An 18,157-nucleotide genomic window follows, 5' to 3' on the forward strand; every position below is an offset into this window, starting at 1 on the left:
CCAGTCGAGCCCGACTCACGACTCACAGCAACCGTATAAAAAACCCACTGCAGTTTGCAGTTTTTTTAGTCAGTCGAGTACACTCCGACTCACAGTGACCCTATAGGACAGAGTAGAACCACCCCCTAGAGTTTCCAAGGAGCAAGTGGTGATTCAAACTGCTGACCTTTTGGTTAGCAGCCAGAGCACTTAACCACTACGCCACCAGGGCTCTTGGGTGGCACAAGCGGTTTGTGCTCGGCTACTAAACTAAAGGTTGGCAGCTTGAACCCACCCAGCGACTCTGCTAAAGAAAGGCCTGGTGAACTGCTTCCCTAAAGATTGCAGCCAAGAAAACCCTATGGAGCAGCTCTTCTCTGTAACACATGGGGTCGCCATGAGTCGGCTGTCGCAGGCAGCTAACAATAACAAGGTAGAAACGTCGGCTTGGAAGTCCAAACCATGAAGCAGGTAAACTGCTTCAATACTCTGGCTACATTCTCTTTTGAGGTTTCTGAGCCCGCTTTTTTTTTTTTTTCTGGTCCTGTGTTGTTGTGGCCCTACATTTTGTCCCCATAGGTCGGTTATACCTTTTTATTAAAAAAAAATAATAATAATACACTTTTTATTTCCTGGGTGTCCTGGGGACGGGTTGTTTTGCTTCTGGGCTCCCTTTGAGGCCTGTGGCCTATCGAAGACACTGAGGTGCATTTCTGCACAGGTTTTACCAAGCAATGACTTGCTAGAATAGTTACAGAAAATACCCTGCGGGCTATCAGGAACCCCGGACCCACCGCCAGAGGCGGGTCTAGGCGGGGCAAGCAGTCCAAGTCACCCTTCCCTTCCTGGATCACTCCCCTTCCCCGCCCTCAGGGGAAGGAGTGGGCAGGGCCACCCGGCGCCCTCGGGGTGGGCCTGGCGCCGGGTCCCGGCCTGGGGCGGCCTCGCGGCGGCCGTGGGCGGCGTCTCCTGGCCGCTGGTCTCCGTGCGGTGCCGGCCCCGCCCTGCGGCCGGCCTCGCTCCCAGGCGCCCGGCCCCGCCCCCACGGGGTTGGGAGGGCGGGGCGCGAGCCGGGGGCGCGAGCCGGGGGCGCGAGCCGAGCGCGCGAGCTGGGCCCGAGCCGGCCTGGGAGCCCGCTGAGTCGGGCGCGGTGAGCGAAGCACCGGGGCGGCGGCGGCGCGCACGATGGCTCCGGCCGGGGACCGGCAGGGCTACTGGGGCTCCACGACCTCCACGCTGGACTGGTGTGAGGAGAACTACGCCGTGACCTGGTATATCGCCGAGTTCTGTGAGTGCGGGTCCGGGCACCTGGGCGGCTGGCCTGAGGAGGGGAGGGAAGGAGAGAGGGCGCCCGGCCTGAGGAGGAAACGCCGCGTGAGGAAGGCAGGGGGCGCGGGAGTCGCGCGGAGGGGAGAGAGGGCGAACCCGGCGGGCAGGGGAGGCACGGGGCCTGGCCGGGGGAGGTGGAGTGGGGGAGCCCGGGGCCAGGGGAAGGAGTGGGGGATGCTACAGACGAGGGGAGCGCACGGGAAAATCCAGCGTGGAGGGTGAGGAGTGCTGGGATCTGGAAGGACTGAGAGGTCTTTAAGATTGGGGGCCAGAAGAGAAGCGGGGAGTTCCTGCTGGACCCAAGGGGAAAGCCTGAAGTGCTGGGGTTGGGGATGGAAATTTCACCTGATGGGCAGAGTAGGGCTGGCTAGGGGCAGCCCGGGGAGAGGTGGGGAGTATGGAGGACTCAGTCCATTTGAATGAGGCCGCAGGACACCTGCTCCTACTGCTGCTCTGCCGCCTTAGCCACAGGGCACGGAGAAGGGAACATTTCCTAGCTTAATCCTCCTTCAAATATGTGAAAACCCTAAGGGCTTTCCCTTCCCCTTTCTCTGTTCTTATTAGACGTCTTCAGCCAACCTCCAGGGAACAGTTTTACCAGTCTTGGAACTGCCCTCCCCCAGTCCTACTCCTGCCCCCAAGAAAGCTTCAGTTACTAGAGCTCCATTTACTCTTGAGCACTACTATTCAGCTCTCTCCTTGCACCAGCACTAGAAGGTGGAGCGAACAGTCTGTACCCTCTTGGTTGTGTTAGCTTCCCAAGAGACCAAGTCCCTGCTCCGTTCTTCCTCCTAACCCACTACCTGGGGGCCAGGGGTCATCTGAGGACACCACTTCCACTGACTACCTTCTGAGGACTTGTGGCAGAATCTTCCTCCAGCTGCTGCCCCTGACCGGCACTGCTGGCCAGGTTAGGTTTTTACTGTGTGTTTTACCATGCTAGGAGAGCACAAGAAAAATCTGCCACTTACTTTAACATTACTTACTTTGGTCAAGCCTTGAGAGCAAAATCCTTGATCATCCTTTCAGGCACCTGCTTCTGGTAAGGTACAGAGAATATTGTTTGGCTACCTATTACTGCTTTCTTTTAATTGGGTCTTTTTCTGAGGACAACTTATTAGCTAAACTCTTCCAGGCATGTGTGTTTGGCTTTGTAGGAAAGAGGCAAAGTAGGCAAATTCTACTTTAAGGAGCCCTGGTGGCACAGTGGTTAAGTGCTCAGCAGCTAACTGCAAGGTTCGCGGTTCGAGCCCACTAGCGGCTGTGCGGCAGAAAGATGTGGCAGTCTGCTTCCATGAAGATTACAGCCTTGAAAACCCTATGGGGCAGTTCTGCTTTGCCCTGTAGGGTCGCTACGAGTTGAAATCCATTCTATGGTAGTGGATTTGGTAAATCCTACTTTCTTCTGTTCCTGGTAATTGACTAGGATAAGTTAAAAAAGAAAACAGAACTCTTTTTGCAGTTTTCAGGACTTTAGTATCATTCCCTTTAAACCATGATTTAGACGAAAAGTCACTTTTCCTGAACTACTAGTTTAAATTAATAATTTTTACTTAATAAGTAAGGAATATGGGCAGAGGGATCATTTGCAATGTAATTACTTGGCATCCCAGATGCTGGCAAAGGAAGCACTTGACTGACTTGTTAGATCTTGTTGACAAGACCACACTTGGTCCAGAGGACCATACCATGATCATGAGGCAAGGAACTTTAAATTACACTCTGTGAACTGGAATTTGTAACATGGAAAAGAGAAACTCTCGGGGGTCTTTAATACTGGATAGGCTATCATATAGAACTATTAAACTTTCTGTATTTCTCTAGAATGCAGAATTAGGCCCTATGGGTGGAAACTAACTGTAAGGAGGGAGATTTTGCTGCAACAAAAGGAAAACTTTCTAACCAATGATGCAAGTTGAAGCCAGGCTGGAGTGGGAGGTAAAGGACTTTTTGTCACTGTAAGTATTAAAGTAGAACAGTGCTCAACAAATTCATGTGAATATTTTAGGGAAAATTAATTGTTTTGTAGGGAAAAGGGGTTGTTGGCCTTAGTTGGCCTTTAGGTCCCTTGTGGCCTTATGGGTCTGCATAGATAATAATGATTCTTAGTTTAAAACCAAGGTTTTGGATTAGAATCAAGAGAGAAAACTGGCAGTTAAGTCATGTGGGCAGTGAGAGAGCAAGGTAGCACTGTTCTGGCAGATAGCTCTGAGAAATGGGAAATGGCTTTAGTTCTGAATGTCATCTGAAGAGGAAACTATGAGCAGACTGCAGGGAGCGTTGTTTTTGTTTTAAATTTCTAGTTCTTTAGGGAAAATTTACAGCTCAAGTTTCCCATCCAGAAATTTATACACATATTGTTTTGTGACATCGGTTACAATCCCTGCAATGTGACAGCGTTCTCCTCCTTTCCACCACTCCTTTCCACCATGGGATCCCTGTGTCCGTTTGTCTAGTTTTCCTGTCCCTTCTTCCATTCTCTTCTTGCTTTTGGGCAGGGGTTGCCTATTTGGTCTTGTATATTTGATTGAACTAAGAAGCACATTCCTTACCTGTGTTATTATTTGTTTTATAGGCCTGTCTAACCTTTGTCTGGAAAGTGTTCTTCGGAAGTGGCTTCAGTTGTGATTTAGCAGGGTGTCCAGGGGCCATAGTCTTGAGGGTTCCTCCAGTCTGTCAGACCAGCAAGTCTGGTCTTTTTTTGTGCGTTTGTGATTTTGTTCTATATTTTGCACCTGCACTGTCCAGGACTCTCTATTGTGATCCCTGTCAGTGTAGTTGGTGGTGGTAGCCAGGCACCATCTAGTTCTTCTGGGCTCAGGCTGGTGGAGGCTGTGGTTCATGTGATCCATTAGTCCTTTGCACTAATATTTTCCTTGTGTCTTCGGTTTTCTTCATTCTCCTTTGCTCTGGACGGATGGGACCAATAGATGTATCTTAGATGGCTGCTTGCAAGCCCCTTAAGACCCCCAGTGCTAGTCACCAATTTAGGATGTAGAAATTTTCTTTATGAACTATATTATGCCAGTTGACCTAGGTGTCCCCAGGGACTGTGGTCCTCAGGACTCAGCCCCAGCAACTCAGTCCCTCAAGGTGTTTGGATATGTCTAGGAAACTTCTATGACTTTGCCTTGTTCAAGTTGTGCTGACTTCCCCTATATTGCTTACTGTCTTTCCCTTCACCAAAGTTAACACTTGTCTACTGTCTGGTTAGTGCTTTTCCCATCCTACCCCTCCCCTCCCATCAAAGATTCTTTTTTTCTGTGTGTAAACATTTTCTTGGGTTTTTATGATAGTGGCCTCATACAACATTTGTCCTTTTGTGATTGACTTATTTCACTCAGCATAATGCCCTCCGGATTCATCCATGCTATAAGATGTTTCACGGATTCATCATTGTTCTTTATTGTTGCATAGTATTCCATTGTGTATGTACCATAATTTGTTTATCTGTGGACGGACACTTAGTTTGTTTCCATCTTTTAGCTATTGTGAATAATGCTGCAGTGAACATCGATGTGCATATGTCTGTTCATGTGATGGTTCTTATTTCCCTAGGATATATTCCTAGGAGTGGAGTTGCTGGATCATATGGTATTTTTATTTCTAGATTTTTAAGGAAGCGCCATATTGTTTTCCATAGTGGTTGTACCATTCATTATACATTCCCAGCAGCAGTGCATAAGAGTTCGAGTCTCCCTGCAACCTCTCCAACATTTACTATTTTCCGTTTTTTTTTTTGATTAGGGCAAGTATTGTTGGGGTGAGATGTATCTCATTGTAGTTCTGATTTGCATTTCTCTAATGGCTAATGATCTAGAGCATTTCTTAATGTTTCTGTTAATCATCTGAATGTCTCTGGTGAAGTGTGTGTTCATAGCCTTTGCCCATTTTTTAATTGGATTGTCTTTTCGTTGTTGAGGTGTTGAAGTATTTTGTAGGTTTTAGAGTTTAGACCCTTATCGCATATGTCGTGGCCAAAAGTTTTTTCCCAGCTGGTAGGTTCTCCTTTTACTCTTTTGAGGAAGTCTTTTGATGAGCATAAGTGTTTGATTTTTGGAGCTCCCAGTTATGTAGTTTCTCTTCTGGTGTTTGTGCATTGTTAGTTATGGTTTGTATTCTATTTATGCTATTTACTAGGGCCTGTAGCATTGTCTCTATTTTTTTTTCCATGATCTTTACTGTTTTAGGTTTTATATTTAGGTCTTTGATCCATTTTGAGTTAGTTTTTGTGGATGGTGTGAGGTATGGATCCTGTTTCTTTTTCTTTTTTACAGATGGACATCCAATTATGGCAGCACTATTTATTAAAGAGACTGTCTTTTCCACATTTAACGAACCTCGGCCTTTTGTCAGATATCAGCTAGCCGTAGATTGATGGATTTACGTCTGGGTTCTCCATTCTGTTCCATTGGTCTGTGTCTATTGTACCAGTACCAGGCTATTTTGACTGCTGTGGCTGTATAGTAGGTTCTGGAGTCTGGTAGTGTGAGGCCTCCCACGTTGTTCTTCTTCAGCAATTCTTTACTTATCCAGAGCCTTGTCCCCTTCTACAAAAAGTTGGTGATTAGTTTCTCCATATCATTAAAGAATGCTGTCGGAATTTGGATTGGGATTGCATTGCAGAGAGGGTTTTGACATAGGAATCAGAAGGAGTACAAGAAGAGGATGAGTGGATGTTGACATCCCTTTGCCCCCATGTACCTTGGGAGAAAACAATCTGGAGGAAGGTAAGGTCCTTCTTGTTATCGCTGCATGTGGTGGGTCTTTATTATATCTTCAAGTAGGAGAATTTGATCTTTGAAAACTATTCTGATTTATAATTATTTGTTTAAGATAAATGCAATTTTATTATCATAATATTTACATTAATGATAGTAGTATTAAGGATGATAATAATAATGGTAATAATAGCTATTTAAGTGGCATGAGCCACACTTTGCTGAGCACTTCATGTATCTTATCTCTTTTGGTCTTTACAGTAATCCCTAAAAGAAGATGTTAGTAATCATCCCTGTTTCAAGGATTAGGAAGTTGAAACTCTAAGAAGTAATTTATCTAAGGTTGCATAGCTAATAAGTGGTAAAAAAAAAAAGAAAAAAAAGTTGCGTAGCTAATAAGTGGTACAGAGGTGGTATTCAAGTTGAGGTGTGACTCTAAACTGCTCTACCTATATTACCTCCCCGTCATTATTTCCATCATACATTGTTTTGCCCTTGTGTGCAGGGAATGAGGACAGACATGAAATACTATACTGTCATATTAAAAAAAAAAAAAAATCCAGACTCGTTGCCGTCTAGTTGATTCCGACTCATAGTGACCCTGTAAGGCAGTAGAACTGCCCCATGGAGTTTCCGAGGAGCTCCTGGTGGATTCGAACTGCTGACCTTTTGGTTAGCAGCCATAGCTCTTAACCACTGTACTACCAGGGTTTCCATTTCAGCATTATGGTGAGTATATTTTGGGTGGTGTAAAGATGAATTTGGGGAATTGCATGTTCAGATATGACAGTGGTTCTTAGTCAGTTTTTTCTCCTACCTGAAAAAATTTCTTCTTAGCATCAGCCAGTATCAGTTTAAATTCTTTTTAGTTTGAGCAGACTGTAAGGAGCATGGGGAAGGAGAGGAAGGTCTGTCTTCTAATTGTAAAATAATAAGTGTCTTAATGTGCTAGAAGTTACAGGTCCTAGCAGTCTTCACTTTCTACAGTAGTGTGGGACCTTACAAATGACCGTGCAAATTGAAACCAGGCAAAACAATCTTAGTAACGAATAGGATAAGTTACAATAGTTCTGCGACCTTTAAAATTTTTTGTTAAACACTGAACACTTTCTTACTGTTGGTTATAAATGTATAGGGTAATGAAAAAAAATAGTAAATCTAATACTAATCTTTATTTGTAGTTATTGTTAGCTGCTGTAAAGTAGATAGTGATTCATGGCAACCCCATGTGTTACAGAGTAGAACTGCTCCATAGAGTTTTTTGGCTGTAATCTTAATGGAAACAGATTGTTAGACCTATCTTCTGTGATACCACTGGGTGGGTTTGAACCTCCAACCTTTAGGTTAGCAGTCGAGTGTAAACTATTTAGTACACTGTAAATTAAAACATTAGAAACATTCAGAATTAAAGCATTTTATTTCTTTGTAAAAGAACTTATCAAGAGTAGTTTGAACAGTGCTTACCTTCTTTTTGTCATGTAACTTATGGAGTGAGCATCTTTTCTATGCTTTGGCAAATTATCATACTCCTTTCTTTGATTGAATCAGCTTCCAACGTTTTACACTTTCAGCTTTCAGTATTGTGAAATATCTCTGAGAATTCCTTTAATGCAGTTTTTTATTGGTGTCACTTCTTCTGGGACATCTTCATCTTTTTTCTACAACCACTTTCTTCATTTATGTTGATAAGTTTGTCTTCACTAAACTCCTTTCATTTTGTACATCTAGAGTCTCTTGAATGGCCGTAGTGTCAGCATTCCCAGGGTCAGCTCTTTCTTCCATAACTCTGTGTGTGTTCAATCGGAATTTCACTTCCATTGTCACTTTCCATTTCTTTGCTGCACTTTCATTGTTGTTGGCCAGTTTCATCTTCTGATTATCCATTTTTGTAAAATGTCACATGAGCTTATTGCCAGGACACAAGGAGATAACACAACTACATGCTTTGCTCTTTGTGCATGAACCAAATAATAATAGATGCGCAATTACTAATCACCAGCAGACTTTGAAAGAAGCGATCTGGTTGTTTCTGATTGGGATATGCATCTATTATTCATGTAGTGATTTGTGCACTGAACATCTAGCAGTAACATTTGTACTATACGCAGTTACTCACAGTTAATATACCATGGTAACTGGAATTTGGATTATGTATTTCTAATCCTCAGAATACATCTATTAAGAAGGCAGTATTACCCCTGTTTTATAGATGAGAAAACTGAGTCTCAGAAAAGTTAAGTAACCTGCTCAGTATCACACAGCTATTAAGGGGTAGAAATGGTATTCAAATACAGGTCTGACAACTCTTTCTACCAAGACATACTATACACAGGAATTTCAGATACAAGTGGTTTAATGGAAGAGGTATTTCCTAAAGAGATGTGGAAGTGAATTCTAAGCTTAGAGAAGACTTATCCAGTTAAAAATTATTCAGAATGCTTCACTCATTTACTCAGCAAATTTTTATTGAGCACCTATTTTTTTTTGACTCAGAATACAAAACTATATAGAAAATTTCTCTGTTTAAGGGAGCTAATCTAATACGGGTATGAATAGTTAAGTACAGAACAGGCACACTTCTATTTTCAAGTGAAATGCATTCCTAAAAATATGTATGAAGGGAGATTGTCCAAGAGTTGACATATCATGAGGGAGGATTATTTATCAGAAAGCTAAAAATATTTCTTAAATTCCTAATTATGGTTTTTAAGGGGCTACCTCAGATTGAGGAATCCCTAGGTGATGCAAATGGTTAACACACCCAGCTGCTAGCCAAAAGGTTGGAGAATTAAATCTGCTCAGAGGTGCCTTGGAAGAAAGGCCTACTTCTAAAAAATCAGCCATTGAAAACCCTGTGGAGCATAGATCTACTTTGACACACGTGGAGTTGCTGTCAGTCAGAATCAACTTGATGGCAACTGGTACCATTACTGGTACCTCAGGCCGAAGAGGTAACCTGGTTGGTAAGACTTTCATGGATGGGGAGCTTCGAGTGTGGCCATCTAGCCACCTCTTTTGACCTTGGGTGTTTCAAGTTACCTGTCATCCCTTCAAGGAGCCCTGGTGATGGCAGTGGTTAAGCGCTTGGCTGCTAACTGAAAGGTCGGCAGTTTGAGCCTACTAGCTAGCCTTTCTGTGGGAGAAAGATGTGTCAGTCTGCTTCCTGAAAGATTACAGCCTTGAAAACCCTATGGGGCAGTTCTGCTGTGTCCTGCAGGGTCGCTATGAGTCAGAATTGACTCAGTGGCAGTGAGTTTGGTTTTTTTTTAATTTCGTTTTTATTTTATTGCCTGTTCTCATAGGTTTGCTGCCCCTGACCCATGGGCAGGAGGAAAGTAGGGCAGCCCTCAATCTTTTTACCTTTATTATGAGATTCAGTATTAGATGGGGTAAAGGGCTCTTTCTGGAACACAAGACAAGAGAGGCTTTAGCCAGCAGCTGCTTGTAGTACATTGTTGCCTTTCTTTTCCTTTACTTTTTTGAGAGCTCTTTCTACCATCTTTCCTCAACAGTAATCACAAGTAAGTGAGCATGGTTCAGTTTAGGCCTCTTTTGGTCCTAGGCCTAAGTGGGCCTGCAGAGGTGACATCCCAGTCCCCTTAAGGAAGGCAGTTCTTTCTCTGAGGGTCACTGACAGGCATGCAGCCCTGCCTCTGACCTACAGCCCAAAAGCAATCTGAGTCAGCTGAAGGGTGAAGGCCAGATCCAGAGTACAAAAAGGGTTTAGGTTTAATGTATTCAAGTCAGGGACGGCCAATAAATTGTTTTAGGTGCTGTGTGGTACGCTGGGAATGCAACGAAAGGGTGCTTAGGAAAAACTCAGAGCGTAACTAGGTTTATAAAGGCCTCACAGTGTTAGTGTTGGAAGAACTGCTGCATCAGCTATTTTGTTTTAACCTTTTCATCGGAAAGGAGCCTTTTATTATTTTTGTTCAGGGGCTTCGTTAATTTATTATTGTTGTTGCTGTTAGTTGCCGCAGAGTTGACTCTGACTCACAGCGACCGTATGTATAACAGAACGGAATGTCGCCCTGTCCTGTGCCGTCTGCATCAGCTTTGGTGTATTTGAGTCCACTCTTGTGGCTGTCGTGTCAGTTCATCTTATGGAGGGTTTCCCTCATTTTCATTGGCCCTCTACTTCACCAAATATGATGTCCTTTTCTAGCAATTAGTCTTTCCTGATGGCACGTCCCAAGTAAGCTTCTGAGGAGCTTTCTGGGTATATTTCTTCTTCTAAGACTAATTCGTTCGTTCTTGTAGTCTATGGTGTACTGTGTATTCTTTGCCAATACCACGTTCGAATGTGTCAATTCTGTCTTCCTTTTTCATTGTCCAGCTTTTGCATGCGTATGAGGCAATTGAAAAGACCATGGCTTGGGTATGGCTCCCCTTAGTCGTCAAAATAACATCTTTGCTTTTTAAAACATTAAAGAGGTCTTTTCAACAGATTTGCTCAGTGCAGCACATCATTTGACTTCTTGACTGCTGCTTCCGTGGATGCTGATTTTATTGATCCAAGTCGTAGAATGAAATCATAGACAACTTCAGTTTCTTCTCTATTTATCATGATGCCGTTTATCAGTACAGTTGTGAGAGTTTTCGTTTTTTTTCATGTTCAGCCAGAATTCATGTTGAAGATTGTAGTCTTTGACCTTCGTCAGTGATTGCTTTAGGTCATCTTCATTTGCATATCACAGGTTATTGATGAGTCTTCCTCAAATCTTGATGCTGCATTCTTCTTCATATAGAGCCTAGCTCCTTTGATTATTCGTTCAGCATGCAGATTGAATAAGTAAGTTGAAAGAATAACCAAAAACCAAACCCAGTACCGTCAAGTCGATCCCGACTCATAGCAACCCTATAGGACAGAGTAGAGCTGCCCCATAGAGTTTCCAAGGAGTGCCTGGCGGATTCAAACTGTCGACCCTTTGGTTAGCAGCTGTAGCACTTAACCACTACACTACCAGGGTTTCCAAAAAACCCGTTGCTATCGAGTCGATTCCAACTCATAGAGACCCTATAGGACAGAGTATAATTGCCCCATAGAGTTTCCAAGGAGCACCTGGTGGATTCGAACTGCCGACCCTTTGGTTAGCAGCTGTAGCACTTAACCACTACGCCACCAGGGTTTGTTGAAAGAATACAACCTGCTATATACCTTTTCCAATTTTAAACCATGGCAGTATCTTCTTGTTCTTTTTGAACAACTGCCTCATGATGCATGTACAGGTTCTGCATGAGCACAATTAAGTGTTCTGGAATTCCCGTTCTTCATAGTGTTATCCATAATCTCTTATGATCCACACAGTCGAATGTGTTCACGTAGTCAAAAAAATACAGGTAAACATCTTTCTGGTATTCTCTGCTTTCAGCCAAGATCCATCTGTCATCAGCAGTGATATCCTTCATTCCATGTCCTCTTCTGAAGCCGGCTTGAACTTCTGGCCATTACCTGTCGATGTATGCCTGTAGGCTGTAATTTATTATTACTCCTATGTAAATTGTAATAGTTAATGAATTTTTTCTCCACTTTTATTAATCAAAAGCACATGTAACTGTCAATCAGATGAGATCTAGTTACTGTTACCACAGTGTATTGATCTATATGAGATATAATTTTAGTCTAAAACAAAGCAGTGTTCTAGTTGTAATTTTATTGTGAATAAATGTGATTTTTGAAATATTTAAAATAGCCAATGGAAATAATAACAGCTGACATTTATAGCCACCATTTGTCTCTCAGTTCGTCATACTGTGGTGGCTTGCATCTTTAAAATGTTAACCTCTTTAAGATGTTAAAAAGCAAAGATGTCACTTGTGCATGACCTAAGCCGTGGTAATTTCGGTCACCTCATGTGCATGCGAAAGCTGGACGATGAGTAAGTTAGACCGAAGAGGAATTAATCCGTTTGAATTATGGTGTTGGTGAAGAATATTGACTATACTATGGACTGCCAGAAGGACAAACAAATCTGTCTTGGAAGAAGTACGGCAGAATGCTCCTTAGAAGGAAGGATGGCAAGCCTTCGTCTCACCTACTTTGGAGATGTTATCAGGAGGGACCAGTCCCTGGAGAATGACATCATGCTTGGTAAAGTAGAGGGTCAGCAAAAAAGACAAAGACCCCCAACAAGCTGGATTGACACAGTGGCTGCAACAATGGGCTCAAACACAGCGACAATTGTGAGGATGGTGCAAGACTGGGCAATGTTTCGTTCTCTTGTACTTGGGATCACTGTGAGTCAGAACCGACTTGACGGCACCTAACAACAACAACATTTGTAGGGCACTTAATGTACGAAGTTCTATGTGTATTTTATCTCATAAGAACCCTTATTGTAATCCTTATAACAGTGTTTTTAAGTTAATTTCTGTTGCTAGTTCCGTTCTATAGATGTGGAAACTTGAATGGAGAGAGAGGTTAAATAATAATATCCAAAATTTTCCACTTCACAAGTGGCAAATTGAGGATTTGAACTCAGGCAGGCTTTTGTATGTAAATGGCTTTGTTTTACCTTTATCCTTAAGAGAGCTTTTCCTCTGGATATGGATTTTTAGGTTGGGAGTTATTTCTTTCAGCACATTAAAGATATTTTATCACTGGTTTCTGGCTTCCAGTATTGTTTTGAGATTTCAATCTGTCTCTCTCTTAAAGATAATTTGTCAGCCCCCCACCCCCACCATGCTTAAGATTTTTGGTTTTCTGGAGTTCTGTTATTATATATCTAAGTGTCGATTTATTTATCCTGCTTGAGATTTATTGGGCTTCTTGAATGTATGGGTTTTCTATCTATCTATTATCTCCTCATATTTTGCCTCGTTTTTTTCAGTTATCCTTCTATAACTCTTATAGATTTTCTCAATTGTCTTCTCAGCCATTAAAAAGAAAAATTCTGTAGTGCTCATGTGCTCTCTCTTTTTTTAAAAAAATTTATTGTGGTAAAATGTATATAACAAAAAATTTGCCATTTTTAAGTGTACAGTTCAGTGACATTGATTATATTTACCATGTTGTGCAACGTTCTCAATCTTTTAACTTCTTTGCATTTCACACATCTTGTTTTTGATGTCTTGTTTCCTGTGACTTTTTGATTTGTAAACACATTTCTTGGAATTTTATCTCTGGTAATTCTTTAAGGCCTGATTTGATGTGGATTTCTTCAGGAAAAAAAAAAAAAAGTGTTTTTGCCAGGTACTGGGGGACACCACTAATTTGGCATTGCTTTACATTCTCCAGGAGCCCAGGAGGTGTATTTGTTAAGCACAGGGCTGTTGACTGAAAGGTGGAGGTTTGAACCCATCAACTCTTCCTCGAGAGAAAGATGTGGCAGTCTACTTCTGCAAAGATTAGAGCCTTCAAACCCTATGGTGTAGTTCTACTCTGTTCCATAGGCTCATTATGAGTCAGAATTCACTTTACGACATTGGGTTTCACATTTTACATTCTTAGCTTACTATTTTTGGATCACCTAGGTAATATCAATTTTGACTGTAAACCTACATAAGAACTGGCCTGTGGTTTTGAACTTTCAGGGGTGATTTTAATTCCTTCTCTCAACTTAGTGCCAAGGATTGGAGCCTGGCAATTTTTCTAGTCCCTTTGGGAGAGAGTTTATTTTCATTTCCACTTCCCCTGAGGGCATAAACCATTGTTGTTGTCGTTCAGTGCCATTGAGTCGGTTTAACTCATAGCAACCCTATGTACAGCAGAATGAAACACTGCCTGGTCCTGTGCCATCCTCACAATCCTTGCTATGCTTGAGCCCATTATTGCAGCCACTGTGTCAGTCCATCTCATTGAGGGTCTTCTTTTTTTTTGCTGATCCTCTACTTTACCAAGCATGATGTCCTTCTCCAGGGACTGATCCCTCCTGATAACATGTCCAAAATATGTGAGATGTAGTCTTGCCATCCTTGCTTCTAAGGAGCACTCTGGTTACACTTCTTCTAAGACAGATTTGTTCATTCTTTTGGCAGTCCATGGTATATTCAATATTCTTCACCAATACCACAATTCAAAGGCCATCAATTCTTCGGTCTTCCTTATTCATTGTCCAGCTTTTGCATGCATAGAGATGATTGAAAACACCATGGCTCACCTTAGTCCTCAAGGTGACATCTTTGCTTTTTAATACTTTAAAGAGATCCTTCTGGCTGATTTGCCCAATGCAATGCGTCTTTTAATTTCTTGACTGCTGCTTCCATGGGTGTTGATTGTAAATCCAAGGAAAATGAAATCCTTGACAACCTCAGTCTTTTCTCTGTTCATCATGATGTTGCTTATTGGTTCAGTTCTGAGGATTTTTGTTTTCTTAATGTTGAAGTGTAATCCATACCGAAGGCTGTGGTCTTTGATCTTCATCAGTAAGTGCTTCAAATCCTCTTCACTTTCAACAGACAAAGTTGTGTCATCTGCATATCGCAGGTTGTTAATAAGTCTTCCTCCAATCCTGATACCCGGTTCTTCTTCATACAGTCCAGCTGTCTTATTATTTGCTCAGCATACAGATTGAATAGGTATGGTGAAAGGATACAACCCTGATACACACCTTACCTGACTTTAAACTATGTAGTATCCCCTTGTTCTGTTCAAACGACTGCCTTTTGATCCACGTATAGATTCCTCATGAGCACAATTAAGTGTTCTGGAATTCCCATTCTCCACAGTGTTATCTATAATTTGTTATGATCCTCTAGTCAAATGCCTTAGCATAGTCAGTAAAACACAGGTAAATATCTTTCTGGTATTCTCTCCTTTCAGCCAGTACCCATCTGACATTAGCAGTGATATCCCTAGTTCCACATCCTCTTCTAAATCTGGCTTGAATCTCTGGCAGTTCCCTGTGGATATACTGCTGCATCTGCCTTTGAATGATCTTCAGCAAAGTTTTGCTTGCATGTGATATTAATGATACTGTTTGATAATTTTTGCATTTGGTTGGATCACCCTTCTTGGGAATGGGGACAAAATAAGGATCTCTTCCAGCCTTTGGCCAGGTAGTTGTCTTCCAGATTTCTTGGCATAGACGAGTGAGCACTTCCAGCGATGCATCCATTTGTTGAAACATCTCATCTGATATTCTGTCAATTCCTTGAACCTTGTTTTTCCCCAGTGCCTTCAGTGCAGCTTTGACTTCTTCCTTCAGTACCATAGGTTCCTGATCATATGTTACTTTCTGAAATGGTTGAACGTTGACCAATTCAATTTGGAATAGTGACTCTCTGTATTCCTTCCGTCTTCTTTTGATGCTTCCTGAGTCATTTTATATTTCCCCTGTAGAATCCTTCAGTATTGCAACTTCAGGGTTGAATTTTTTCTTCAGTTCATTCAGCTTGAGAAATGCTGAGTGTGTTCTTCCCTTTTGGTTTTCTATCTCCAGGTCTTTGCATGTGTCATCGTAATACTTTGTATTCTTGAGCTGCCGTTTGAAATCTTCTGTTCAGCTCTTTTACTTCGTCATTTTTCCTTTTGCTTTAGCTACTCAATGTTCAAGAGCAAGTTTCAGAGTCTCTTCTGACATCCATTTAGGTTCTTCCTTATCTTTTTAATGACCTCTTGCTTTCTTCATGTATGGTGTCCTTAATGTTATTCCACATCTTGTCTGGTCTTCAGTCATTAGTGTTCAGCGTGTCAAATCTGTTCTTGAGATGGTCTCTTTTAAATTCAGGTGGGATATACTCAAGGTTGTACTTTGGCTCTTGTCGACTTGTTCTAATTTTCTTCAGTTTCACCTTGAACTTGCATATGAGTAATCGATGGTATTATCCGCAGTCAGCCCCTGGCCTTGTTCTGACTGATGATACTGAGTTTTTCCATTGTCTCTTTCCACAGATGTAGTCGATTTGATTCTTGTGTGTTCCATCTGGTGAGATCCACATGTGTAATCACTGTTTATGTTGGTGAAAAAAGGTATTGGCAGTGAAGAAGTCATTGGTCTTGCAAAATTCTCTGATGTGATCTCTGGCATAGTTTCTATCACCAAGGCTGTATTTTCCAACTATTAATCCTTCTTTGTTTCCAACTTTCACATTCCAATCACCAGTAATTATCAGTGCATCCTGATTCCGTGTTTGATGAATTTCAGACTGTAGAAGTTGATAAAAATCTTAAATTTATTCATCTTTGCCCTCAGTGATTGGTGTATAAATTTGAATAATAGTCATATTAACTGGTCCTCCTTGTAGGTGTTTGGATATTATCCTATCACTGAGAACATTGTACTTCAGGATAGATCTCGAAATGTTCTTCTTGACAATGAATGCAACACCGTTCCTCTTCAAGTTGTTATTCCCAGCACAGTAGGCCATATGATTGTCCAATTCAGAACAGCCAGTACCAGTCCATTTCAGCTCACTGATGCCGAGGATATCGATCTTTATGTGTTTCATTTCATTTTTGACAATTTCCAGTTTTCCTGGATTCATACTTCGTACATTCCAGGTTCCAATTATTAATGGATATTTGCAGCTGTTTCTTCTCATTTTGAGTCGTGCAACATCAGCAGATGAAGGTCCCGAAAGCTTGACTCCATCCATGTCATTAAGGCTGACCCTACTTTGAGGACGCAGCTCTTCCCTAGTCGTATTTTGAGTGCCTTTTAACTTGACGGGCTCATCTTCCGGCACTATATCAGACAGTGTTCTGCTGGTGTTCATAAGGTTTTCACTGGCTAATGCTTTTAAGAAGTAAACTGCCAGGTCCTTCTTCTTAGTGTCTCTTATTCTGGAAGCTCAGCTGAAACCTGTTCTCTGTAGGTGACCCTGCTGGTATTTGAATACCAGTGGCATAGCTTCCAGCATCGCAGCAACACAGAGGCCCCCACAGTATGACAAGTTGACAGACACGTGGGGGGGACCACTGGCGGGGGTCAAACCTTTATTTGGGGAGATCTCTTACTTTTTTTTTGTTTTCTCTTACTTTAATTAAAATTCAGTTCTTTATGCTTTTTTTAAATGTAAAATTTACATTCTATGTAATACACAAATATTAAGGGTATATTACTGAGTTTTGAGAAATGCATTTGAAATAGTGTCTAGTGAGCTGTAATCTACAGAAGACTTTCAAGTGCACAAGCAATAACCAGGTAACAACACAAAGGTGGCTGCACAGGGGCCACTGATATTCCTGCTAAGAACTGGTTCCTGACCTTATCGATTATGAAAGAATGTTTCCTGAATTTATACCTAAGAATGTACCATCACTGGGGGGAGTTACGGTGGCAAGAAAAGCTTTAGGTAACTGAGATGCTAAACTGGCTGTCTAATATAAGTTGAGAGTCCCTGGGTGGAGCACCTGACTGCTGGCTGAAAGGTTGATGGTTCATACCCAGAAGCACCTCGGAAGACAGGCCTGGAGATCTGTTACTGAAAGGTCACAGCCTTGAAAACCTTATGGAGCAGTTAGTTCTACTCTCTACACACGGAGTTGCCGTGAGTCGGAATCAACTTGACGGACACTAACAACAACAATATACGTTACTAATCCACTTCTCTCACAGTGAAAAAACAGGAAGAGAACTAAAATTCATTAACAATATATTTGTACCTGATGTTATACAACACACCCTTTTAAAAATTTCGATAAACTTAAAAATTCAGAAAGGTACAAAGAATAATGTAACAAACATACTCACTACTTAGAATTAATCACTGTTTACATTTTGTCATGTGTGCTTCAAGCTTCTCAAATCAGTGAGCAAATACTGATTAATAACCTTCTATATGCAAAAAAAAAAAAAAATTTTTTTTTTTTTTTTATATGCCAGGCACAATGCTAAGCCTGTGAGAACCAGTGGTAAAATCTTCATGGAGCTCATAGCTTAGCCTCGGAGAAGTACCTTAACAAATAAATACTTTAGCTCTTCAAAGTGTTGTGAAGGAAAAATACAGAAAATACAAAAAAGCAAATAAAGAAAATGAACATCACCAATAACTACTCTGCCCAGCATGCCATAAAATAAAATTGGTAAAAATGGGACTGGACCTGAGCAGATCCATAAGGCACATTTAAACTGTAGTACCAGGTGGCTTAGACTCCATGTCACCAGCTCCTAGCTGCTTTTCTACTACTTCTTCAACCCACATCTATGGCCTCATGGAAAGTTCCTTATGACCAGTTAATTATTTGC

General features: G+C 41.8%; 1 protein-coding gene across 1 annotated transcript in view; it reads left to right on the forward strand.

Moving 5' to 3' along the window:
- The first annotated feature begins 1,104 nt into the window (after positions 1-1,104).
- Positions 1,105-18,157, forward strand: part of ACER3 (alkaline ceramidase 3) — a 169,336-nt gene continuing 152,283 nt past the window's right edge. Inside the window, exon 1 of the mRNA XM_003420075.4 lies at positions 1,105-1,267. Within this exon, the coding sequence (XP_003420123.2) occupies positions 1,165-1,267 (103 nt within the window). The 5' untranslated portion in view covers positions 1,105-1,164. The remainder of the gene's footprint in view (positions 1,268-18,157) is intronic.

This window comes from Loxodonta africana, chromosome 7 (assembly GCF_030014295.1).
Source record: "Loxodonta africana isolate mLoxAfr1 chromosome 7, mLoxAfr1.hap2, whole genome shotgun sequence".
NCBI lineage: Eukaryota > Metazoa > Chordata > Mammalia > Proboscidea > Elephantidae > Loxodonta > Loxodonta africana.